This window comes from Xiphophorus couchianus, chromosome 12, assembly GCF_001444195.1.
Source record: "Xiphophorus couchianus chromosome 12, X_couchianus-1.0, whole genome shotgun sequence".
NCBI classification, from domain to species: Eukaryota; Metazoa; Chordata; class Actinopteri; order Cyprinodontiformes; family Poeciliidae; genus Xiphophorus; species Xiphophorus couchianus.
Window position 1 is genome coordinate 14970505 of NC_040239.1, and position 27676 is coordinate 14998180.

General features: G+C 36.1%; 2 protein-coding genes across 8 annotated transcripts in view; both read left to right on the plus strand.

The window, feature by feature from the left end:
• Window positions 1-17618, plus strand: part of LOC114154867 (PDZ and LIM domain protein 5-like) — a 52752-nt gene extending 35134 nt beyond the window's left edge. For all 5 annotated transcript variants that reach the window (XM_028034324.1, XM_028034326.1, XM_028034327.1 and 2 more), the window contains 6 exons: window positions 5127-5209; window positions 8751-8925; window positions 12823-13003; window positions 13980-14100; window positions 15272-15387; window positions 15624-17618. In XM_028034324.1, coding sequence (XP_027890125.1) covers window positions 5127-5209; window positions 8751-8925; window positions 12823-13003; window positions 13980-14100; window positions 15272-15387; window positions 15624-15713 — 766 coding nt within the window. In that variant the 3' untranslated portion in view covers window positions 15714-17618. The remainder of the gene's footprint in view (window positions 1-5126; window positions 5210-8750; window positions 8926-12822; window positions 13004-13979; window positions 14101-15271; window positions 15388-15623) is intronic.
• Window positions 17619-18673: 1055 nt separating this feature from the next.
• The window catches only part of bmpr1ba (bone morphogenetic protein receptor, type IBa), a 68816-nt gene continuing 59813 nt past the window's right edge, over window positions 18674-27676 (plus strand). For 2 of the 3 annotated variants that reach the window (XM_028034401.1, XM_028034407.1), the window contains exon 1: window positions 18674-18804. The gene's annotated coding sequence lies outside the window, so the exon portion shown is untranslated. The remainder of the gene's footprint in view (window positions 18805-27676) is intronic. The other variant, XM_028034405.1, reaches the window with a different exon arrangement.

Consider the following 27676-nt stretch of genomic DNA (forward strand, 5'->3'; position numbering starts at 1 on the left):
CCTTGTTGTTGACGGGATTCATATGGGGCCCAGTGAATCCAGATGGTCAGCATTAATTGAGTACAATCAAACCCGAAATAAACATCCCTTGCATTCAATTTCAGATATAATTTGCCTGATTGGAGGAGAATATTAATGCACTGTCATGTAATGAGTTCTAATGAATGATGAACTGAGTAACATCTTATTTCCTGTTCTATTTGTCACATGTCATTAGCCATACAATGTGACTAAAGGGAATCGAGGTTGTTAAAATGTTGGGAAGGACTGAATAAATAGATCCTTTAACAATATTTTAGTTATTATGGCTTTATGGGGGCTGCACAGTGGCGCAGTTGGTAGCACTGTTGCCTTGCAGCAAGTTCGATTCCCGGCCGGGGTCTTTTTGCATGGAGTTTGCATGTTCTCCCTGTATGTGTGGGTTCTCCGGCTTCCTCCCACAGTCCAAAAACATGACTGTCAGGTTAATTGGTCTCTCTAAATTCTCCCTAGGTGTGAGTGTGTGTGTGCATGGTTGTTTGTCCTGTCTGTCTCTGTGTTGCCCTGCGACAGACTGGCGACCTGTACAGGGTGTACCCCGCCTCCCGCCCGGAACGTAGCTGGAGATAGGCACCGGCAACCCTCCCGACCCCATTAGGGACAAAGGGTGAACAGAAAATGGATGGCTGGATGGTTTTTTTTCCCACAAGAACATTTTACTTGATGAGTTGATGCCCAGTAAATACTGTATTTTCATTCAGATAGAGCTGTGATATAAGTTCAAAACAGATGTAAACAGATTAGTTTGGTTGGTTGGTTGATATTTTTGTTGCTGCTTCTACCAAAGTTTGAATGGAAATCTATCAATCGTCCCAAGAAAACTCTTTGAAATGTTGAAGTTTACAATATTTGGTTCCTTCTGTTGCAAATTTACTTTATCCTTCATTGTATTTAATGTGGGAATGAGGTGCTTTTCTACACATTCATCTCCTTTAGAGTTTTATTTAAAACGTCCTAGTAATTAAAAGGGTAAATGATACCGTGACTTCTAAGAAGATTCTCAAGGCTTTTCAAAGAAAATGAGGTCAACAGCATCTCATACCCTTTGTTTCACTCCTGAGAGATCACAAGGGCAAAGGAGATATGTCAAAGGATTTCCAAATACAATATTACAGACCATTAACTGCTGCTAACTGTAGCTTAAAAATGTGGCTGTTGGTGGTGATTTTAAGTTTCTTTCGTATCAAAATACAGAGGAAAAGAAATTTGTTGGCTCCGTACAGTAAAAGAAAATTAGCTGCATATGGTGCATACAGTAGAATTTAGTGTGACGTAGATTCATTGGTCTCTGTTCCCAGACACATAAAACACACAATAATTGGGCTCATAATGTAAATGGAGAGAGATGTTGTGCAGTCTGATTGTCTCCTTCCAATGGCTGACTACTTAGATTAGGATTGTGCAGCCTATAGACTGATTAGCGGAAATCAATGCTAACACAACAGCCATTTTGGTGCATTTGTCATAATTCATGTCATTGCACTGTAACTCATTTACCCACCACAGCATATTTTGATCAGATAACTGAAATATTTTATTAGTTAGGGCTCACATGTTCAAAGATTAGATTCTACTTTTATGTAACAAAAGTATTTGATTATATCTAAAAGCTTGATATTGTTTTAAATATAAATTTTAACTCCTGCTTTTAGGATGGTTAAATTTGGCTATATTTACATTCAATTCTTATGCATATTCACATTCATGTAAATATTCAACAAACTTTGATAAACTGGGCTGTTTCGTAAATTCAGCAAGCATTTAGTGGTAGGCAGGGAAACAAAGAAAACAAACAACCATGCACACACACATTAACACCTAAGAAATATTTAGAGCAACCAGTTAATCTAACAAAAATACTTTTGGACTGTGGGAGGAACCAGAACAAATGCATGCATGAGAACATCAAACTTCATGCAGAAAGATCCTTGGCCTGGATTTGAACCTAGGACATTCTTGTTGCAAGGCAACAGAGCTATCAACTAATCTGCTTTGCAGGCCTGAAATAAAAAAAAAATATATATATATATATTTATGCTTTAAATAAATGCATTAAGGAGGATTTTCAAAATATAACTGACAAATTATATTTAAATTATGCAAGAGTAGGTTGCAAATTCCTAATTAAACTAAACCAGATTTCAGGGGAATAATTTGTACCTCCAAAATAAAGTTTACAGCTGCGCTTCTAAATAAATGATCAATGTCTCATAGGTTAGATCATTGCAGCACTGTGTTCTAAATTCCTAATAGATTTGAGCTAATGATTAAAAAGAAAATAATGGTTTGACCTTTTACATAGAAGTCACTAGTGACCTTCAGAATAAAATTCTTGCTCTTTTAAAGATGAGAATTTGAAAATTCATCCATTCTTTCATTATCTTCTGCTTTATCCAAGTTTGGATCACAATACACAGAAACAAAAAATACATTAATGAGTTGGACGTCAAAGTGTCTTTGAAACAGTTTGTTTCTTTATTCCACTTTGCTCTTAATTCAGGTAGTATAATCTTGGTTATTTTGACTCTTTTGTTTGATGGGTATGCGAAATAAAGCAGAGTGCTCACAATGAAATTATATAATAAAGTACTTTTTTTCTTAGTACTTTTACTATTTACTCTTTACTATTTCTGTCTCACTCACACAAACATTCAGACACAACTGAGTGTAACTATGACTGCAGTTGCCATAACATTTGTCTGCCATGAGTTCCCTAATAATCAGACACGAGGGGAAAAGGTTGTGGTGATCCAACTGTTGGCATCGACCACAGTTATGTGTTATGGCTGCAATGTGTCTGGAGAGAGTCTGTTAGCCCACCCAAGCTAGTGTGCTGGCATTCGAAAATATACGCATGTAGATAGACATGCACATATTTCAAATTGTGTCAAAGGGATTTAGACATTGTTTTGTAATATAAGGCTTACATATATACTCATAAATGAAAGAGCATATGTTACCCTGCTTTGTGTTTGAACTCTTCTCATCTTCTGTGTGACACATGTTGTAAAAGTATATTCAGTCTATAAGGCCCTCCTCTTTATCTGTTGTTGTTGATCAAATTATCTCACTGGCAGAGTGCGAGAAAGCTCACAGAATGATTAAACTAAAGCAGAACAGAACTAGAATAAAAACCGTGTCATAAAATGGCACTTTGGTGTGGCAATAGTTAAACTGCAATCTTTTACATGCATGAAATGTTAAGTTGCAAACAAAAATAAATGGAGGAATATGCATAAAAGAAAAAGAAACATTTGAGGTGGTATAATTTGTGTGATCACAAAAGGAATGTTTTCTCAAGGCTTTTAATGTTTACTTACACTGTGGCAAACAGATTGCAGCTGACTAGATTGAAAAAAGATCCAGTGATGACTCATTTACAGTTTACCGCCAGATTTTTATGCAAATAGGACAATTCAAAAACTTTGATACAATTCAGTGTTTTTCCAAGACGAACTAAGCAACAACATCACAGATCACCTACTACAGTATGATGAGCTGTGGATATTTATTTGCCATGCACATTTTAATTCTTTGTTTCTAGCAAAATCACCTGGACTCCCACATCTTCATAACGCCACATTTTTATATTTATGATGGTTGGACAAAAAGGCATTTTTTGTGGCTGTACTTCAAGAACCTAGAGTCTAATGGTTCTTAAAAAGATTTGATGAACCCAAGATGCCACCCTTTGCAGCAACAGTTTTATAGGGATCTTTGGAGGTTTTATTATGTCTCCCACCCTTTGCTATTCTGCACATTCTGGATGGTGGAAAGATAAAAGTGGGGCCTTGTCCAACCTAAAAGCCAGTAGCTAAAACAAATGGGCCTTTGTGTCGTGTTATATTTATACCCCATGGAAACAGAAGCTGTGTGTTTTATATATGACGTTTACAGATACTCCAATGAACTTAAAACAATAGATACAATAAATTTTTTAAAAACGCTTCAGTCATTTATATTTGAAAAGAAGTATTTGGGAAATCAATAATTGCTGATTATTATTTTGTTTGAAATTATTTCTTAAAATTAGATTTTTTTTTTCCTTTTGAAAAATTCAAAGTTTTATTTTGCTGTTATTTTCCATTTTGTGTTTATGCTACTAAAATAAAAGATACATTTATTGCCAATACGTGTGACCAGCACTTTACTAAGAACTAATTTAATTAACCACAAAGACAAAGCGTCAGAGAAACACCTTTTGTGGGCGAAAACAGCTAATTCCTCACATGTAGGTCTAACAAAATTACCCATCCAATAAGGATGGCTTTTGAAGCATAAGATCATCAAGGTCAGACTATATTTTTCTTTATCTATCGTAAGAGGGAATATTTGAATATTTGTTAATTATAGAACTCGTAAAAGCAATATTTTACCAACAGAACATACCAAATGTGTTTTCATATCAACTTAGAACAAAGCTGTGTGTCGTCAGTCAGTTTTTAGTTGTCTGCCATCTATTAAACTGCAAATTGAGGTTTTTCATTCTTTCAAATCAAAACAGATTTTGTTTGTATCTGGAGTCCATCATAGGAACATTGTTTTCTCTCCTTCTTAACATCTGACATTTGAACAAAGTTTGTCTCTAATGATGAGGCATTGTAATGTATTTAGTTTCCTGTTCTTACCTGAATAATATAAATAAATGTTTTGGGTCCATTTTTTAAATGGTTTAATGTATTATCAAAAGTACATAAACTCTTTCCTAACATGTTTATTAACATACCAGCAGAATTAACCTTTGCTTAAAATTAGCCACATAGGTTACATTGGTTGATACAATAGTCACCAGGTAGTTAGGAACGGCAGTGTTTTGAACACAGCTCTCTTTTTTAGCTATCAGCTTTATAATGTATTTTGTCAGAGAGTACAAGGTCTGAGATTCTACATGAACCTTTAATTTTCATGCCTTCCTGTTATATGTAAACAATGAAACAAATCCTGAAAACTATTTGACAACTTGGTATTACTTAAAGATTTTGGATTTTGAGTTGATGGAATCATATTATTGTGGGAATCTAAATTTGATCACAAAATATAGAATGTGGTTTTAAAAAATTGTGTTCTCTCTTTGTGTTTCTGCACAGTGAGGGTGATGAGGAGGCACAGCTTAACTCCCATGAATCTGCTGTCGTCAAAACTATGATGAAAGGGACTGCTTCCAACCATGGTAAACACCATTTTTATGTTGATAAGATGGACTTATAATTTATGGTTATTCACTTTTTCACTCTGTCACAAAGCCAGTAAGTAGCAGTTGCAAATATTGCCAGCTGCCATTATTGCATCTTGTCAAAAATCAGATTTATGGCCCTGATATTAGAGTGCAGAGGTGTGTTGCCCAGTTACCAAATAGAATTTTAAACAATATGTTCCTTTTAGCTGCTAATACATTATTTTGCTCCTACTGTCAGGGCTACATAAAATTTGTTAAATGGTGCATAAATTATTGTGACAAATCTGTTACAGCTATTCCAGGTAAGTTATGTTGCTTTTACAGAAGGAAACGTAGGCACCATATTTAAACAACATAAAATCCCTAACACAAATGTGATATGGATCATTCATATAACTTCTACAATTATGTATCATCTTTATTATATATATATATTGTTCAATTCTCATATATATATATATATATATATATATATATATATATATATATATATATATATATATATATATATATATATATATATATATATATATGAGAACAAAAAAAGTGTTTTCATCTTTGCAAATATACACACAAAAAAACCTCTTGGCTCTCACTTCTAGCCTAATGGGAAACTGCTTTACAGTTGTGAAACCAAATGTTGTTACAGTCAATTTGCGACGGGGAAAATGACCTTACTTTCCGTGGCTGAGGCTCAACATATGTTATGAAATAGGTCATTGCAGTTTTTCTCTTGTTTTTCCTCAGTGGAAAGCCATTAAAAAGTCCACATTGGCCTCCGGCACCCTACTCAATACCACATGTAGTGGCTCTGTTTTGTCAGAAAGATAATATTTATAGAGAGAACCTGTTGGGAGTAATGAAAAAAATGTTTTGGAGGCAAGCTGCGTAAAGCTGAAGAATCTTTTTCGAGTCTTCAACGAGTGTAGTCAGAGTTGATGTTCTGTCTGTTATGTTGTTATTTGATAGAGTATACATAATTTATTTCTAAATGTGAGAAAGTGTTTGCACCCTTACATTAGTCTTGTTTTTTGTCTTTCTTTATTATCAAATGAATCTAAACATCAGATAAAGGCAACCTCAGTTAAAGCACAACATAGTTTTTGAATTATATGCATTTATTAAGGCATATGTGGAAAAAGTATTTGACTGGATTTTAAAAAAGACCCACTGGTAAAGATTTAGTTTAGTGGAGTCCATATTTTTATTGAATAAGGTAATTCAAAAACTTTATGATACAATTTAGTCTTTTCCCAGACAAACTAACCGACAGCATCATAGATCATCTACCACAATTAGCAGTATAATTATGGTAGAGTCTTTGTTCCTAGCAAAATCACCTTGAGTGTCACATGTTTCATAACCCCACATTTTATGTCTATAATGGTTGGACAAAAAGGCATTTTTTGTGGCTGTACTTCAAGTACCTAGTGGTCTAATGGTTCTTATAAAGATTTGATGAACCCAAGATGCCACTCTATGCAGCAGTAGTTTTATAGTAATATTTATTTTTGTCTGCCAACCCTTGCTATAACGCACAATATGCATGGTGGGAAGATAAAAGTTACCTTTCCTTAAACCACACATACAAAAACATTTGAACATCTGTACTGTGGAGATGAAAAGCTAAACTTTCTGTTTTGCCAGGTGCCCGAGTTTTAGTGTAGCGGCTGTCTAGGTGGTCCATGTGTGACTTTGTGTGCTTCTGGCTGTATGTGTGCATGCACATAAACTTTAGGAATGTGTTAAAAGTAAAAAATATTCTGTGTGCTTCTAACGATGGATGTGATTAATTCATGGTTGCGGCAACAGTGGTCAGCGAGCAGCGTGCATCTTCATAACACCTGTTGATTGTGTAGTCAGAAAGGTTAGAGGTCAAATGTCTTACAAATCACAAAAACATTCTGTCAAAGCTTTTGACACCTTGAGGCCTTTCTTTTTATCTTTTTGCAGTGCAAGAAGATAAAAAGACTGTCATTTTATCTCTGTCTTTCACTAATGACAACATAAGTAACATTAAATAAATCTGTAATAGCCGTAAAGATAGAGCAGCAAAGGTGAACAACAAGGTGTAAAGGTGGCACTGAAAACTAGAGAGATACAAAAGGAGATATTCTCCCAGGAAAGTGTAATTACAAATGTGAAATTTCTGACCTGTTTGGTGGTCCTTCTTATTCTTTGTTCTGGGTTTGATATCTCCACCAGTTAGCATTGTTGTATTTTTGTAACTTCAAATGTTTTTGTTGTTATTGCAGTAGCAGATTATTTACACAGCCCTTTAGACATTAACAGTACTAATTTCTTGCATAAACTGTGGCTGAGTAACCCAGGTGAGGCAAGAGACAGTTGGAGGCCCCAAACCTCAGATTTAGCTCAGTTAGTTTTATACTAATTGAGCTGAATCAGTTAGCTCAATTAGCTCAATCACAATTAATATAATCGTGACAAACAATAGGCTATATATGTATTGTATTTTCTCGGCACTTACACTCTTGAGTATAAGTCACATTAGTCCAAAAATGTGACACGAAGAGGAAAGAAAAAAGATATATAAGTCGGATTGGACTATAAGTCACATTTATTTAGCAATTGTCAAACATGAGGGAGACCTCATCCATGTTGATATGAGCCTGTGACGCATTCTGTGCAACCTGCTTTTTAAGTAACTGTCCACTCTGGTTTGGCTTGGACATCTGCTGGCCCTTTCTGACTAACCTATGTCTGCTCGAAAATAAGTGTGCAGTGCACTGCGTGCAGTCCAGGGTGATAGGGAGGTGGTTGTTGCATTAACACAACCAAGAAGACCCACCTGCAAAATTAATCTTTTGGTAACTAAGAGGTCTTTTATGCATATCTGCACCATTGACAAGCCTGGCCAGGCGGTTTATGTCAATCAGTATTAATTAACATTTAACGCACCAGTCAAAAAATGTGTCATGAAGAGGAAAAAAAACAAATATAAGTCGCACCTAAGTCATAGGACCAGCCAAGCTATGAAAATGATTTTAACTTATAGTCTGGAAAATATGGCATACATATATTTTGTTGTAAACTACATTGACCATCTGAGAATAAAAATGGTCACATTACCATTTTAGCAATGTTTGTGTAAAATAAATACACAAACATAATACATCTCTACAAACAGGGATGTATTTGTCATTAAAATGTCATCCCGGCAGTTAAAGCTGGGTCAGTCCCTCAGTAAGCCACCGCATATGAAATTTCTTTGATCTGAACCATTACAGTCCAGTTAGTGGTGTATATTTAGGATTTTGGTCATGCTGGAGCAGAATCCTCCATCTATTCTCTTCTTCTTTTCTTTTTTTAATTGTCATTTTCCTTTTCACTTGTTTTGCACTTTGCGTCTGTCACATAAATTCCAAAATAAATATATTGAAAATGAAGGCTTTAATCTGACAAAATGTGAAAAGGTTTTAAGGTGTTAGAGTAGTTTTGCAGGCGATTCTAGATATCTATATATTCTATATTTAGCAAAGCAACATTTTATTTTCCTTTCCTGCAACTCCTGTAGGCCAAGGAGTACAGAGTGGTTTGATCACTCCATCCAGTGTCCTCAGGGGTCCTGTTCCAGTCCGACCAGTGCCTCAACCCCACCCCAAAGATGAGGACACTCTGGTCCAGATGGCAGAACACATTCCTGCTGGGATGCGAACCCCCATGTGTGCCCACTGCAACATGGTGATCAGGTTAGAAGCTACTGTAGGAACTAATATCAAAACATTTACTCACAGGTTGAAGAGAAGGTTAAAGACTGGTTTCTATTTGTATTCATAAGTGGAAGAAAATGTAGTAAGATTTGAGTTTTTGGCATTGATTGCTCTTTATTTATAAAGAATGATTTCACAAGAATTACGTCTAGACATCAACTGCACCAATAACACTCAAACACTGGGAGTAATACATGAAATCAATAAACAATGCTATGGGTGCTTATTGAATAAAACTTCAAGGGCCCTACTCTTCTCAAAGCAAAAGCATATAAATCCAGTAAATTTTAATATAAGGCTAAAACTATTTATTTTTCAGTTTAGTTTTCTTATTTCGTATAGCCAAAGATATTACTGCTGCTATTCCAAAATTAGTTACGAGTGCTTGGGGAATCCCATATGTTTGTTTCTACTTTATTACCCCTGTCCATATGTAGACACAAATTTTTCCATGCCAATTTTCCAACTTGTTAAAACAGAAATTCTGAGAAATCTTTATATTCCCTAAAATGCTGCTATTACGACCCCTAGGCCATCGCTGAGCAGAGATGCCCATCCATACTCATTTACACTTCTAATTTCTAGAATTGTTTATAATTTTCAACAACAAAAAAATTGCTGCTCAGACATTTAGTAGTAATTCTGTATTCCCTGTGTTTAAAGATCAATATAGAGGCATAATTGGTAACTTAAATGCAAAATACTAACAAAAAATCACCAACTGGTGGTGAGATCAGTTTCAGAACTTAAAAGAAGGGCCACCAAGCAGGTCAGAAATTTCATAGAAATTTCAAAAATTGTGATCTATGAAATACAAACTTGATCTGAGAATGTGTTTCCTCTCATGCCATAAAAGAAAGGCCTGACACATGCGCATTGTATATGCTTGTTTTGGAGACATGGCCGACACAGATGGTGAGGTGGGAAATTGAAGCCACACTGCATCATAATTTCCTCAGACATTTAACTTAAACCATAGATCAACTTTATCATAATCATCCAAAAACGCAGTGCAATAAATGCTTATGATGGCGAGCCATAACTATACATGAGGACGTTTCATAAAAAACAAAATGAACTTCGAGGCAACCTCAATTATAAACTTCTCAAGTGATTTCTCATCATCACATTTGACTTAGCACGCATGCATACATTGTGAGAAGGTGTGAGGCAATCACAGTGATTGCTGTAATCATCTAAATACCATTGTGACACCTGTGCAATACTGTGTGATCGATGCATCTGCCCTGCTGGAAGACGTGAATGGGAGAATCAGGAGGGAACATGTTTTCAGAGATCACCAAGATCTTCTGCCCCATGATGATGACTGGCTTGTAAGCCGTTTTGAACTCCCTAGAGTATTTCTCTAAGATTTATGTACTGAACAAGGTCCAGTGTTAAATAAATTAACTCTTTGCCTGAACCCACTTTAATTAACAACATAATTCTGTGTGTTCAGCACAATTTTCTACACCCATATTGCTATAAGGGGACCATATGACAACAGAGTTGTGTATGTAAATAGAAAACAAATTTGTTCCATTAATTTGCAAATTATATGTGAGTGCAACATGCATCTGACAAATTTAGGCGTGGCTCAACACATGACTCCTTTATCCTGATGCAAAGCAGAGGTCCCAGATGATGAAAGAATGTTTATATATTGTGCAGACTTTGGTTTAGGGTTGAGGCTGCCTTACAGACCTTTTTTGTTTATTTGAAATGTTCTTGTGAATAGTTATGGCTCATCACTGCAAGTCTATATCACACTGCATTTTTAAATGGTTTTGATAAAGTCAGGTATGTAACTAAAGGTCTGAGGGCATCATGATGCAATGTGGCTTCAATTCCCCACCTCACCATCAGTGTCGCCATTTCCCCTGTCTCCAAAATGAGCTTATGCTGTCCACCTGGGTCAGAGTGAGCGTAAGGGACTGCACATTTTCCCATCAAGTTTATTTTTCATAGATCACAACAAGGTAAGTCCCCATTATGTGCGTACACCAGCTTCATAAATGGGACCACAGAACATTCTCTTAATTCAGCTGAAAGGAAGATGCAACCTTTAAGTCAAGTTTGTCCTACAGCACATCATGATAAACTCTCTTCCTCTTTGTCTCTTCTGCATACATTCTCTCTTTTCCGATGGCTGCCCTGCCTGAACTGAATGTTATCTGTGACGGTGTCATTTGATACTCTGTTGTACCCAGGATCAGGTTGCCCACATGCTAATAGCTGTCAGCTTGGGCTGCTGTCAGACGAGGCTCAGATAAGCACACCTGTTGTTCTCAGTGAATTGGGCTACAATGTTTCCTCACTTTATTTAATCATCAGAGTGGACAGGGCTGATGTGCTTTGTAAGCTGAAGCAGAGTAGAGGTTACTCTGCTTCAGTTCTCTAAACTGTGTGCTGAAAGGGTGTTATAGAAAACAACTGAAACAGTTTATTAGTTAATAATCTGAGCCTTAAGTGAAACTGTACAGCTGTGATATACCGCACTGCATAAAGCATCCTCCATATTTAGTGGCAACCCTTGCTAAATTGTGTAAAAAGACAACAAATGAACTCTATTGTTGCACCCATATTCATGGGTGGATACATTTAGAAAGATCCAGATTTTAATGTAATCACATTTATTCAGTGGTGAAAATATTTTAAATAAGTAAATTATGTATTTTTCTTTGCCCATCGTTCATGGAGTTAATGTTACCATTAACAATCTGTGTAAAATAAATGTAAGGAAAGCAATTTTTGTCATTAATTCTTTAACATGTCAGCCTTAACTTTTTGAATTATGTTTACAGTTCCAACACGAACTCCTTCTTGTTAATTGATCATATTTTGTGTCAGATATTATAAAGGTTATTAATCATTCACAAATTAACATGATGATAGTTACGACATGGCCCATGTCAGTTTATATTTTGTCTTCTCTTTGATCATATATAATTTTATTTTGTTATATGGCCAAATTCCCCATCACCTCATTTGTGTTTTAATGCTTTTTATAAAACAAAATGACTGAAAGGTGGTCCATTACAAACATTTGTGTAGCCATTTTCAAAGCAGTGAGGTTGTTTGTCTTTAAGAAAATCTTGATTTTGTTTGTGTCATCTGAGAAAATCATCACTTATGTAAAACAAAGCATGTGTCTGGGTATCCGTTGTAGTATATCTAATATACCTGAGGGGAAAATTAGAAGTGACAGCTTCCTCAGCTTGTCTCTGCTGCAATTTAAAACTCACCTGGAGAGTGCTGTACAAAACAGCAATCTGAGTCCATCTTCGTTTTGATGGTTATGGCATAAGCTTTCAGTTTGTATCACTATGCTTAAAGTAAAAAAGGAATGAATTATAATCAACTTTAATGTAAGAAGAGAAGCGATCAATATCAAAATGGGTCCTCACAAACACTGTCTGTATGAGCATGCCAGCTGTATCGAGTCTGTCACGTGCACACACTCACACATAGACACGCACACATCCTTTGGAAGCGACTATTTTCTGTATACTAAAAAAAGAAAACTGTACCAGCTCCTGCTGTTATTTATTTTTGAGCATTTGCTCACTTCATGTTGTTTAGTTCAACGTTCTCAAAAATATGAGTGCAGCTCATGAACACTTTCATGAACAACACTGGGACCCAAGTTTACCATGTTACCACCTGCAGCGATAAGGATGGTGAGAGAACATGAAAATCCCTGAAGCTTGCTATTGAAGAATAACAGCAAAATGTCAGTGTGTGACTATGCCACTGCACATAAGATTATTTCATTTGAAAGGTTTTTACTTTCTTACCATGGGCAGTAGGAAATTGAGAGGATTATGCAGTTGAATTTAACATTTTGTAGTTAATCTCATTGTTTTTTTTTTTCAGAGGACCATTTTTGGTTGCAATGGGAAAATCATGGCACAAGGAGGAATTTAACTGTGCCCACTGCCGAACATCTCTGGCAGACATAGGCTTTGTGGAAGAAAAAGGCTCCGTGTATTGTGAACACTGCTATGAAGAGTTCTTTGCACCAACCTGCAGCCGCTGCCAGGCCAAGATATTGGGGGTGAGTTGATGTATGAACAAATAAAAAGGAGATAATTGGTTCTTTGAAAAAGAAAAGAAATGCCTGATACCTCAATGTAATTAATAGCAAATGAACACTGTAACAAAGAAAATCTCAAATGGACGTAACGTTCCTCTTAATTTCCACTTTTAACCAGGTCTGTTCTTTGCTGTTTTTGCCACAGAGGTTCTGTTCCACTCTGTTGGGTTGATTTATTATGTAGGCAAACATTATTACATAATTTAAAATAAACACTTAAAGAGCTTCTAAAATGTAAAATTGGTCCCCCATCAAAAGTTCACAAATGAAAAGGTTCTTGCATTCTATGCTGAGTTGAAATATCTATGGTGACCATGACTGAAACTCAGGAATGCAGTGTATGCTCTGAAGTTAGCAGAATTAGTCTTAGATGCCTTTAAGACTGCAGGTGTGGTTTGAACCCAAAGTGCCAAGAAGCTGAAATCGCATTTCTCTGAGCAGGTCTGACATTTATCCCTCACATGTTCTAACCTCTTTAGCCTCAAACCTTCCAACCCTCCATTTCTCACACATCTTCAACCGGCTTATGGCTTCCTATTAACCTGTTTTTCTCACTCCTGTTCTTCTAATCCTTCATTTTACGCTGGCCCACCAACCTTTTTGTTCTAGCAATTTAAGGGTGGGAAAAAAACTCAAGAAGTATTTCTTAAGTCTGGTCATGCGACTGCTTAAAAAAAAAAAATATATATATACCTGTGTGTATATATATATATATATATATATATATATATATATATATATATATATATATATATTGTGTTTGAAGAGATCTGTCAATTATTATCTTGCTGAGATTAATTTATGGAATTGATTCTTTTCTCTAACACTTTACTGAGAAAGTAACACAGCTTATCTAGCATTTGCAAATATACAAATCTGGATACAGTTTTGGTACTACGTCTTAAACTATAACCTGTGTTTTACATTTTATGTTTAGGAGGTAATTAATGCCCTGAAACAAACATGGCATGTCTATTGCTTCATGTGTGCTGCCTGTCAGCAGCCAATCAGGAACAACACCTTTCACCTGGAGGATGGAGAACCTTATTGTGAGCAAGGTCAGTAGAAAAGGTGTTAATGTTTGTGCTAATATTTATGTAAGTTCATACAAGTAATATTTTCAGTAAGTGTAATGCTCAATTCAGTTCCTTTTATGTAGTGTGGATTCACATCAAATGTAATCAATAAGGGACTCGGCAAAAAAATAAATCCAGTGCATTTATTGAAACATAGAGACCCATTCAATGCAATCTTTTTGAAAAGTCCCTTCATTTCAGTAACAGTAATAGGTTAATTATACAAAGACGGGTGTGTTTAAAATGTAGGCTTCTTGATAAGTGGTGTTGAAATTAACACCACTGATTATTCATTCATGAAATATTAATAATTTTGTCAGCAAAGATGTTGACACTGTTCAGTCACATGAAACTGTCTGTAGGTGTACATGACTCTGCATGAGAAAACTGACTAAGTTTTGCAGGGCATGCACTGTTTCTTAGCTTGTTTATTTATAGCTAATTAATTGCAGAGAGCTATACAGACAAAATAATAAGGCCACACTTAAATCAAATTACACCAAAGACATATTAGTCAAGTCCATAACAATTTAATAAAGTCAAAATCAGTCCCTTTGTTCAGTTATTTTGATACATCTCTTTTTAAAGAAGGAAGCTGATAAAATCAAATTAAAAATAACTAAAGTCCTAAATTCAGTCTGTAGGTGCTAACATTCTCATTGCTGTGGGTTGTTGGTTATGATTAGCTCTGGATTCCACTTGGAAGCCGAATTAGAACAAGTGTGGGTTACATGTGGTCCATGTTTCAGTGGTTTTCTGATGTGAGACACAGTTGCTCACTACCTGTAGGCTTCTGAAGGGTACTGTGTGGGTACTGGATGACTGTACAATCTACTGATTGGACACATTGACTAGACTGATTAGACTTGGAGATATTTTGTCGTCCTACAGTAGAAACACCCAACAGTCATATGAAGAAAGCACAAGTTTGAATAGCACAAGTTTACCTCATTTGAAATGGAATAGTTGGATTTGTATTCAAAGCTGTGTTAATGAAGAGTAAAGTTATTTAGTTTATTATTCTTGCTGTCTGTTACATATTGTTTAGGCATTTTTCCTTTGAAAATCTCTGGGAGAATGATGTTACTGAATAGTTTAGTGTGAAGATAAAACCTGATTGCTTTAAAAAATATTTTTCTTATTTGCAAAACAGACTTTTACAGTTTGTTTGGGACTGGTTGCCATGGCTGTGAGTTCCCTATTGAGGCTGGAGACAAATTTCTGGAGGCGCTCGGTTACAACTGGCACGACACCTGCTTTGTTTGTGTTGTAAGTGAAAATCATACACACACTCTTAGTGTCTTAGACCTGACAGACATACTGTATTGTGTAATGAAGCATAATCATGTATCCATTTTTAGGCAATTTAGAGATTTCAAATCAATTAAAAATGTTTTAGGTTCCTGCTATTGTATGTTTTTTGCTATTCTATTTAAGCAACAGTTAACTGATTAAAGTTCAGCTTCAAATTGTGTGTAAGTCTCAACATACCTGTTTCTTCACAGGTATGTTGTGCCTCTCTGGAAGGTCAGACCTTTTTCTCCAAAAAGGACAAACCTCTTTGCAAGAAACATGCTCACACAGTGAAGATATGAACCTTCAAATGGCTCTCCGCCTCCATTCTCTCTTGTCAAAGGATGCAGAAATACTGAGGGCTGATATTTACCAGTAGATTATTCTTTGACTAAGTTAATTGAGGATATAACTAAGCAGATTACTTTTATTTTAACTCTTTAACAGAGGGGTGGGGGGGTAATACAAAATCTTTTTTGAGCTTTATATCAAACCTGGGGATTTGCTTTGATTCTTTCATACACAAAGTTCAGCCTTGGAGTTGCAGTCTCCAGTCAAGCACTTGTCCCTCAGAGCATCTCTCCCTCACACTGCTCAATCAGACTAGCATCAGCACCATTTAGCATACCACGTTTTGAGCGTGTCGGCTGCACTTATATGAACCACCTCTCAGTCGAAGGCTTTTGCTATTGATTTTGGAGGATTGTAAACACAATCCAGTTTATATAATTTAAAATTGCCTTAATTTTAATTCCCTAAGAACAGCTGTAAACAGCAAAATGGATGAGCTTTGTTGTGATGATGTGCTTATGGCAGAGTGTCGGATAGAGCCGGAGCTTCTTAAAGAGACAGAAGCCCAATTTCAAGGCGTCAAATTGCGAAGTCAGAATTCTTTCAAGTCATGTTTGACATATGCAGCATTTTTATAACAACTGAAGGTAACATAGTTTCTTGATCATGCTCTAAAATGGCACTATTTGCCTGCAAGTACATTATACCGCCCCATGAAAGAAGTTTATTATACTTATGCACACAAGACGTTGTACTGATAATTAATAATTTTTGTAAGACCACAGTTAGTCATAGTATCTTACACAAAAATATTCTAACTTGATTCATTACATAATCCTGATTTTAACCTTGAAGCTAAAAGGCATCCTTGGTTTGTCTGTAGATACAGAATAGAATCTTCCCCAATAATTAGAAATCACTCATTTTAATTGTCAAAAAAACAGAGTAAAATATATGTTCTTACCCAAGCCTTGAGAATTTGTTGCAACAAAATATTAGCAATTAGTTTTCACAAAAGCACTAACGTATGCTATTTTTAATGTTACAGTTGTGCAAATTTTAATAGATTATCAGTAGCTTACATTAAAATGTGTATTCTTTTATGTCCCTATATTCAAAACTATTTCAAAATAGTATTCAAAATCTTAGTATTTGTATTAAGATTAACTAAATGTGGATGTGTTACTTTAATAAAAGATTTTAACTAAGCATCTAAGATAATCATTGTATCTTTCTGTTTTATTGTATTTTCATGATGTTTGCCAAAACTGACTTGAAGTTTCCAAACAGACAAATATATAACAGAATAAGTTTTTAACATTATTTATTCTGGTTGATTGACAAAAAACTTAAATAAATAAATAAATATTAACATCTGACATAAGTAAATAATATGGAAAGTATTAATTTTGTTCCTCACACTCAACACGTTAGTGATGGACATACATTCTTTTGAATTGTATTTTATTATTAATGAAAAGGTTTTGTGTTTTTATTCATTATTTTATATTTCAACTTCACCTCAAAAAGACAGATGGTCCAATATTTTTTTTGAGATACAATTCATCACAGTCTGTGCATCTTTTTATCCTGGGAGGTACTGTGTGTGTGTGTGTGTTTAATTGTTCTTTTGTTGAAAAGAGGGGACACTTTAATTTACTTTGAATATGTAATTGTCTGGATATTTCTTTTAGATTTGTACTAAATTATAATGCAACTAGGTAAAAAGGACAAGATTTTACATTGTCAGACCAAGAGGAGACTAGATTGTGTGCAGAAAGGTAGCATATATATTGCAAAAGTACCAGCATAGTAAACAAAAGTATTTACATGTCATTTTTATTATCTCTCAAAATATGTTTGAAAATAAGTTAAATGTACCTGTTTTGTTGAATAAATTGTGATGTTTAACCCTCCTAGTGGGTGCGTTCTTTTGCTCCCATTTCTACTTTGTGTATATGAGAAACTGCCTTATCACATTAAATCAGAGTTTGCTGTCAATGCACCTCTCCAAGACTTGATTCAAGAACATGGGATTGTATGCCTGCACTGCATGCTCACTTGAATATTGTCAACAAAGGCCACTAGCTACACAAAATATTCAAAAGATGTTATTTTGTTGATGAGAATTTTTGTCAGTCTTTTTTTTCTTCTTTTTCTTCCCTTATCAAAGGAAAGCTAGATAAAAATATATGCAAAATGTTCAGAACTATGATGAAAGTAGTCAGAAGAAGAAAATAATTTTTAATCATATCTACTTTTAGTGCTATTATAAGATTATTTAGAAAACTAGCCAAGGCCATGTAATTATGTTTTTTGTTTTGTTTTTCCTGATAAACATAAAACTGTTATTATAATGTAAAATGTAGATCTAATTCTATTCAGTCCAAGAATAAATGTTTTATGGCTGAGTAAAAGGATGATTTTGTACAAAGATGTAAGAAGCCCTAAAAATGTAATTCCTGTTTGTCTTCATACAATGCAAAACGACAGTAAATTCTTTGACATAAATTATGCAAGTTTTTGTAAACTAAAATTAAAATACCCAAATGTCTAAATTATGACTAAAGACATATTTTATTCCAAAGATTAATTATCTCTTAATTAGATTAAACATTGTAGATCTTACACAACTATTTTTTTTTTTACATTCTTAACTTTCTAATGTTTAGACCCATGTTTAGACATTTTGTGTATGTTTTTTTAGGAACACCCTTTCAGCCATCTAACCCTCAGATGAGGCCAAAAAAAAAGATCACTCATATTCCTATGTCTGAAATTTTAGGATTCAAAAGGTAGAGAAAATATCAGTTTTGAAACTGGTTTAAAAAAAAAAGACAAAAAAAACAACATAACCAGTTCCAGTTTATAATACAAAACACAAAAATATGAATGATTTGTTCTTTCTGTTTGTTGGGTGACCTGATGTGGAAAGTGGGGGGCTGATTGAAAAGCCCACGAGTTGGTTGCTTGCTTCTCCGCCTCTGATCGTGGGGAAAACTGAGTAGGAGAAAAGTGCTTCAACTTAGGTCTGAAACCACAGCGACGCGAACAGAAACTTTTATTCTGGCATGGAATAAGAGAGCAAAGACTCATATGAAGGTGAGCAAATTATTTAAGCAATGCAAATTACTCTTAAACGCAGCGGGTTTGACTTGGATTAAGTTGTTTCGTCTTATGCGCGATGATGAAGTTTGGCAGACTCAACGCTTTTTTGTCTTCAGGGTATTGACAGTCCACGCGTGAGGCTGATTTATTCACTGAAGTTTGAGATTCACTTCTCTGCTTTATAGCCGCAACACTATACAGCGATTTAGAGAAGAGCTTTAGCTTCACTCGTTTGTAACAGCGGTAATCTTAGTATTCTGCGCTCGCCGTTGTGTGACGTATATATATATTTTTTAACAAAAGAAATTCAATAAATAACTTAGAACTTAGTTTGCGGTCATACGCCATCACCTCTTACCACAGCGACCAGTGCTGTCCTCTGCCAGGACACTGGAATGCGTCATTCTTTCTGTAGTAAATTTTTCGTAATTTCTATCTTCTTGGTCTATCTGAAGATGTGGGCATCAATTCCTTTTTGCAACTTCAAAACAACAAAAAACTGCATGCAAGATACGTAGAGTTCCCCTTGTCAAGAGGACACATAGTAGAGGGGGGAAACAGAACAACAGCCTGTAGCAATGAACAACCCGCAGCCCCGTATTCCCCACGCACCGCACTTATATTCACAGGCATGCACACAGTATTCAACTCTCCCTCCGAGTCCAGGTGTTTCCCAGTGTGCTTGTGACAGACGTATATCTGCATATGTGTGTATAAGCAATCATGTGAGAGTATCCATCCAGATGGCACAATACCATAGTTCCAGATCTTATCTCACCTCATCTGTGGAGGTGCAGGGGTTAGAAGACAGGGGAACCCCGCAGGAAAACACTTAGCAACTATGAGAGAGAGAGAGGTCCAGACAAGTAGGCGTGTGCAGGAGAGTGTGTGTGTGGGTGTGTTTTTCTCATTTGTCAGTCAGAAAGTGTTTGTTGTTGTGGTGTCAGTGGGAAGTTAAGTCTTATTCAGGTCAGGAATGTATCACGCAAATCTAAAAAACCGGCCACAACCTCAGCTGTGTCTCACTTAGCAACTGCAAGGAAAACAATTTTCTTCTGTGCACAAAAGAAAATATACATATACATCCACTACACTACATGAATACATGCAGTATGACACAGACTGGTGGAAATTCACATCACATTAGACCTAATGCAGGTCCTTAACTGACTCCCTAAGAATAGCAAATAAGTCAGAAACAAACTTAATTTGTACTTATGTGGAAAGAAGCTGAATGAAACACCAAAAGAAAAAAACTGACGCAAGATATTTTCAATACATTTAATTGGCCCAGTCAGGGAAAATCAATGCTTGCTGAGGTTAATTCAGTCTCTAAAGAATAGGAAACATTAGCAAAACATATCCCTGCATGACTGCTGCACTTGTATTTTAAAACTTTGCTTAATACAGTCTTTGAATCCGATTAACTGCCATATGGTTTTGAGGGCTACACATAGGTGGAAAAATAATTGGTAACGTAAAACAAAAATTAAGACTGCAGGGTAAGGAGAGATTTAAAATCTCTTCAGGTGAACTTGAGGACAGTTTGCTGGTGCTAAGCCTTCCTTAGATCAATTTCCTCTACTTAGAATAGGAGGCGATAAGGATCAAAAATAAACCCAGATAAGCCCCTTCAGCCAGAGGCTGTCCTCTTGAAGATCTGACTCATTTTTAATTACTGTGTCAGGGTGATTTATTGAGATGCTTCAAGATTCTTCTTTACCTGAGTTCCCAGATTAATCCTCCACATTCTGCATTTTTTATGAACTTTAAAAAAAATCCTTAAAATTTAATATTCTGAAACAATAAATCAAAGCAAAATGACATGTCATTGACATGGATCCAATTTGTCAGCAGATTCCAGGCACTATCTTCCTGAACAAATGTAAAAACAACCACAGGAAAGTTTTTGTTGATCTTTATTGTGGGTTTGTGAGAGGTTTGAAGCTCGGTTTTGTTACTGATCTCTGGAGGAAACAAATCTATGCACACCTCACCACATCTTGATTAATGTGAAACCTATAAATATGATTAAGGAGTGAGGTTCAAAGATGTCGCGAAAAGGGTTCCTACATGGGTCCAATCAGTAACACAAGCAGCTCATAAAATGATCGGTATTTACTTTAGGATTGATAGACTCATTCATATATAAAAAGCACCTATACACCTCAGTCTGGATACAGTCACATCAACTTTTTTATGAAAGTCCTGAAATGTTCGTTAATCTTTTTTTCTTTTTTTTTACTACTTTCTCTAGTTTTCTAGGGTAATATGAGACACTTGACTCCACTCAACTCTGCTCTGCAGGGCCTGTTTTTTGAGAAGGTTGTATACAGTAATTATTCCATTGCTTGAAGAGAGCCTTAAGTATTTAGACTGACTGTTCACAACAGCACACACAGCAGACCATGAGCAGACTGCACTCTTCAAACTGTTTGTAAAACAAATATACTCATAATGTCTCTGTTAAAAGAGCAACCAAAAAAACATCGTCTAAAGTTAGCTATGTGGTTTTTTGATGCAGTTCTGCTGTAAATCAACTATTTTAAAACAAATAAGTCTCAAAATATTGTCCAGTTGGCTAATTGATGTGCAAACACAAGGCTAAACTGTACTGCTACAAATAAATAACAATAAATTACCGTTGAATCTGCTGCACATTAAATCAGTTTTGGTGTGTAGATTACTGTACTACACTGTAAGACAAGTTGCAATTGTAGAGAGAAAGTTTTTGCTTTTCAAAGAAATACATTCATATATAGTTAATGCTGATTAACATACATTTAAGTTGGTTTTCCTACCACTAATAATTCTGGAAAAATGAACTAGGCTACAAGATGTTGTGAGGAATGAGAGGCAGTAGTTGAAATGAATCTGATGAACTCTGGTTGCTATAAGAAAATGCAAAAATAACTATGATAAACATAATCAGGAGGTAGGGATTTGTTTTTTAACCCATGGGTTGCTGGTTTGAATCCCTGCTCTGTCCTTTTCAACAGTTTTTCTCCTTGGGTAAAACACCTGCCTCGCCTGTTGGTGGTTTTGGAGTCCTCAGACTTGATAACGTGCTATAAAAATGCAGATCATTAACAATTTATCAGAACACCTGTGACACTTTCTTCTAGTTTTCATTCAACATTAAACATAATTCAGTTGCACAGTCTTAATCTTCAGTTCCTTGACCTATCCCCTTTCAATGTGTGGACATTTAAACAAAGAAACGTATTCTGAGTTCCTGATGCAGGACTCAGGACGTTATTCTGTTTTTGCTTCCTTTGAGAGATGTGACCAGGAGCTGACTTTGATGAAATACTTGAAATCTTCCAGCTGTACAGCCATGGATAATCATAGTAATAAGTAAATCATTGTAGAACACAGAACTGCCTTGAGAGCAGCTTGGTTGATGGCATAGAGCAGATTTAAATTATGATTTATTAGGTGGATTAATAGGCCACATGATCAGTTTAACTTTGTGTCCCACAGGGTGGATGTGAAAACATCTTACCAGCCAGCGTCTGATCTCATTTAATGCGTTAATAAGTTTAAGCTGGTCTCAGTGCTCAGACACTCCGTTTCTCTCTTGCTTCATATTTACAGTTTTTTTTTAGCCTTGTTCTTGTAGAGCTGTCCCTCGTCAGGCTTTTTAATTGTGCACCACGTTTTGGTCACTTTTATTTTCACTAATGTTTTTTTTAAATGACTGTTAGCAACAAGAGTCCTTATCCTAAACACCAGCAGGTTAAGCCCTAAGGAGGTTTCAGCTCATACAGTTTTGCTTTGAACTTTGATTCTGCTCTTTATTTTTTTGAACCTCAGGTCTTTTTTGTGTTTGGCTTGGCTGAATTTTTAACAAGGAAAGGCCTTTTGGTACCTCAAAGGGAAGTGGGTTAAGGAGAGAAATGATGGAGTGATGACTGGGATACCAAGAGAAAAAATAGGTCTGAGGAGAAGGAATGATAACCATCTGGATTCACTTTGTGACAAATTCATCCCTTATGCCCCCCAAAGCAGAGACCTCCAATTTCCATGGTGGTTCTTTTGAGGTGCCATTCCATTGGTGATGGCAGAAACATTTGCCTAAGAGCAAGTGTCATTGTTGAGCTTCAGGAAGTGCCTTTACTATGAGGTCTAGACATCCCTTGATTGCTAAAGTCTTTATTAAAACAAATTCTTCCGTCAAGAGTGGCTAGATTCCTAGGTTTTCTAGAGTTTTTGAAACGCAAACAACATCTGGATAAGCCACACTGACTCATTCTTGATAGACATAGGAATCAAGTGTCAGATTTTTGTGGGCTAGGGGGTTGCTATGCATGCAGCAATAGATATAAATTGTTTCAAGCTGTTGCCTACAGCATTAATTTTACAAGAAGTTCTTAATGATCAAGGTCAAGCCAAATGATGGAAAACCTATGATATAATTTTATTTAGTTTCTACAACTTCTTCCTTTGAAATAGTTGAGAAAATATGTATTCAAATGTAGATTATTGTATAAAAATGAACACAACTAAAATAATGAATTTTCTAGCTGACCTTGCACATGATATATTGTTGTTGATTGCTGTGTCTTTAAATTAAATTCCCACACAAATGGTAAAATTTTTTGACTGCGAAACAATCTTTGCTTTATTTTCGTTGCGTTTGTCGGTAATTTTGGTCATTGCGTTTCTTATTGTTTAAGTTTTGGTATTTTCCGTGGTCAACCTTGAATCTTCTGCTGCAGCCATTTCCAGGTGTGGAATGGGCCAGTGTTCGCCAGGATGATTCATGCCAACCATTAGTCAGTTCCTATCTGCCAGTGCGACGCTGTTGACGCATTGACTTTTCAAAACACGACCACCTGGGTTCAGCCTAAAAAAGACCGAGAAGGACACAATCAGTTGTTAAACATAAAAACATTTCAAACAGTCTTGGAAAACAGAATGTACAAGTAATAGTTAAACAATTGGTTTATAAAATGTAATTTCAATTGTTCTTCGTAGACTATGTTGAAATTTAACAATTATTTCAATTAATTTTAGACTGTTCATGTAATTCTTGTCGGTGGGAATGAAATGTCAATGTTTGGGTGCAAAAAAAGGTGTACAAAATGGCAAAGGGTGTATTGACCCAGAGACTCTCCGGTCTTGTATGGCAAATGCCTTTCTGCTTTTTGCTATATTCTGTGACCTGCAAAATAATACTGAAGGGGACTCTCTTAAAAAAAAGGCTTCTCTTTGCCTTTTTTCTCTCTCTCCTTATTCACCTTCCCTCTCTGGATCTGACTTCTGCACAGATAAGCAGCAAATGTGCTGCTGCAGATGTACTGTTTTGTATCGCGTCATCAATACCCTCCTGGGTGAAATTGCATCCACGTTGCTCAGGCACACACCACCTTCCCATGAGACGTAAATTCATGATGGGCTCATCAATATGTTTTCTGAAGACGTAATTCCATATAAATTAAACTTGATTGGTACCAAATTGAATTTACCCTCTAAGATATTGAATCTGATGCAGATGAAATCCAATCTCGAGTGGGCCTGTTTCTTCACTTATGTGTCCTGTGGATTTCTACATATCCATCTAAAAAGGCAATTAGAATGTGAAGCAGGCCTCTGGGAGTCTTTAAACTGTGTCCCATGTCACAGTGTACATTATGGTATTACTTTATTGATATTGCCAGCCAGCAGAGAATGTGTTGTTGAAGAACATCTGTTGGTAAGATGACGCTTAAGCATGTATGATTTGTTTTTATTGCATTCTTTCCGTTAAATTCAAAAATCTGCAACTTCAGATAGATTAAGGTAAATGTAAGGAATAAGTCCAAGGAATGGTCTTTGATACTCCACATACTGTAGATATAGGGCTGCGGTTTTATAGATTCAATTGGGTGATCTATAAAAGCAGAGCTGAACAGATGGCCAGCACCTAATCAGCTCCATCAGATCGGGGGAAAGCAACTGCAAAATATAGAGGTGGAGAGTCCAAGAGAGCCCAGATGTCCCTAACAGACCCTTATAGGTTTGAGGCCAAAAAGCCGTCAAGCAGATGACTATGCATTAATTCACACAGACAACAATTATCACAAAAACACATGAACCTCTAAATTTCAACTGGCTTGGGAATTTGTTTGCCTAAGCAGTTCATATTTTTATTCATGGAAACTGATTATTTCTCTTTGGTTTTCAGTGATTTTTAAAACTATTTTTTATGTACGCTTTTCATTAAAAAAAATGTGTTGCCTATACATAAGTATCACCTGCTTCCATTTTAAAAGTGATACAGGAGGAGCAGTGTTTTTACAAGCGGAGCCCCCATGAACCATGTCGGCTCAGCTACCTGAGGGGAAAAATCAGAGATCCCATCTTGATTAAATTTGTCTTTTGGGTAGAGATGCACGTTCACAAGCTTTGTGGGTGAGTCTATTTTTTTTCTATTTTTATTAAAGCTCTCTCTAGGCAATACTAATTTAATGCTTAACTGTATTCAGGATATGTTTAGTGAATAGTCAATAGCTACACAAACAGCATCTATGGGAGAGCAACGTCTGTAAAAGAGGATTTTACTTCTTTAAAACAAAGAAAATAATTTTTGAGTTGAGTGATTTATCTGTCCTTAGCATTTTATTGCTGAGTAACACAATTAGAAACAATAATCATTGCTAGCTGTATACCACATTTTTCTGGGAACACTGTTTGTTCCCTGAAAAATGTACTCTTTTTTTCAAATTTTCAGATTTTCAAAAAGTCACTAATATTTCACATTTAGCAGATCAGAAGAATAGATCTGAAAAATGCTTTATTGTCTTTCAAAGGGAAAATTCCTGGGCAAAGCAGCAATGTGACAAGCAATCAAAGGAAGTAGATTCACACCACTTTCTTTCTGCAGATGTTTGTTCCATCCCTAAACATATAAAAATGTTTTTATATTTTATATATGCAAAATATAAAAACATTATAAAGAACAACATACAGTAGTATAAGGGCCAAAATTCAACACAAATATGAAAAATAATGTACCCCAATCCAATGTAATGTGCAACTGAACAGGTTAAATAAAAATGTACAAAATTTACTTGTGTATTTGAGCATTAACAGATAGATGATTTTGTAACCGCAAAAACTATGCAACTGTAGAGATGTGTAGATACCAGCAGAAAACTCATTCAGAACAAGTAAAACTGCAAGTACCAGCCTGTGTAAATACATTTTGAGTTTGCTGGGAGCAGAGGTTGTAGTCTGACAGCTGCTGGGAGGAAGGATCTATGATAAAGCTCTTATGTGCACCAGGATGCAGCAGTCTGTTACTAAAGAAGCTCTCCGTTTCAGCAATGGCTTCCTGGATGGAGTGGAAGACGTTGTCCAACAGTGATAATGCTACAGTTGTTCTGTTGCCTTCTACCTGGAGGGAGAGGGAGCATCCTTCACAACGCTGGCTTTCCTGATGAGCTTGTCTTGCTCTGTCACTTGCTCTGTTATGAGTTGACAGCTTCAGCTCCAGCTTGTTTCTGGATGGTGTTAAATTACAGCCCATAATCTTCACATTGCTTACCTGTGCAGCACCTCAGGAGCCTGGAGCTAATGCTATCTGGACCTGTAGTCTTTCACACCATGATCTTTTGCTGGTGTCTCCTCAGCTGAATTGTAGAAAGGGACAATGTGGAGGTGGAAGAGAGAAGCTATGGGATGGAGTCTTTCAAAATTAGATGTTTTTGCTGAGAGGTGTGAAGTCGTGAAAAGAGAAGCAGTCACAGAGGTAACAGCAGGGAAGACTGAGTTGAAGCAGGGGTTGGTGACTTCTCCAACCTATTAAAGAACTGATTGAAGTTATTAAGTCTCCTAGGGCGTGGGGGCTTGGTTTGTGGTCAGAGATAGTTTCCAGGCTCTTCCCAATCCCACAGATGTTACTCTGCTGCAGCTAGCCCATCTTTTTTCCATCCACTTTCTTTCTGCAGATGTTTTTTCCATCCCTAATTTTCTTTCTCAGTTCCTTCTGTACAACTTTGAATTCCTCCTTGTTTCCTGATCAAAAGGCTCTCTTCTTTTCCTTAAGGGGATCCTTTATGTCAGGGTTTATCCAGGGCTTATTGTTGGAGAAACACCATACCTTCCTGATGGGCATGGTGTTGTCCACACGGAAGTTAATTTAGTCTGTGATGCAGTTAGTGGTGCTGTCGATGTCCTTCCTATGGGGAACACGGCCCTTCCCACATATAGGAGCTGAAAGAGCCTGTCTCCACTGACCATCTCTTCACTGTTCATGTAACAGCTGGTTCTCTGTGCACAAAAGGTTTACAAACAGTCTGGGATTGAACAAAGTTGTGATCTGAGGACCTCGGAGAAAGGATAGGTGATGATCTATATGCCTCCTTGTTGTTGATACAATAAATTCAGCGCTTCATTATCTCTGGTGTGACAGCTGACATCCTGTGTGAAGATGAGGAGATTAGAGGACATAGAGACTAAAGTCCCTGAAATAAAGTCCCCAGAAAATCCTCTGAAAACAACTAAAAACTGAAAGCATGTAAAATGGTGGACCTTCAGCTGTTGTCAAGCTCACTGTCGTAACAGCTTAATTAACAGACAACATGCCTATATTGAAAATACACTGTGTTTTAAGGCACCAGATCAGTCCTTAAACTTTAAAAGCTGCATGTTGACTTTTATGTCTGCACATTTGGTTAAAATTTATTTGGATTGGCTTATATTAAAATATTTTATCAGATTGGATTAAGGACTTGAGTACAGCAAATAAGTTACATACACCTTTGATTGCATTCCCTCCCATTACCACATTACACTTCCCAAATTGCAATTCTAGAGAGTACACAACCTCACATGTTCCTCTAATTCTTTCAAACTTCATTTAAATTCCTCTCCTTTCTAT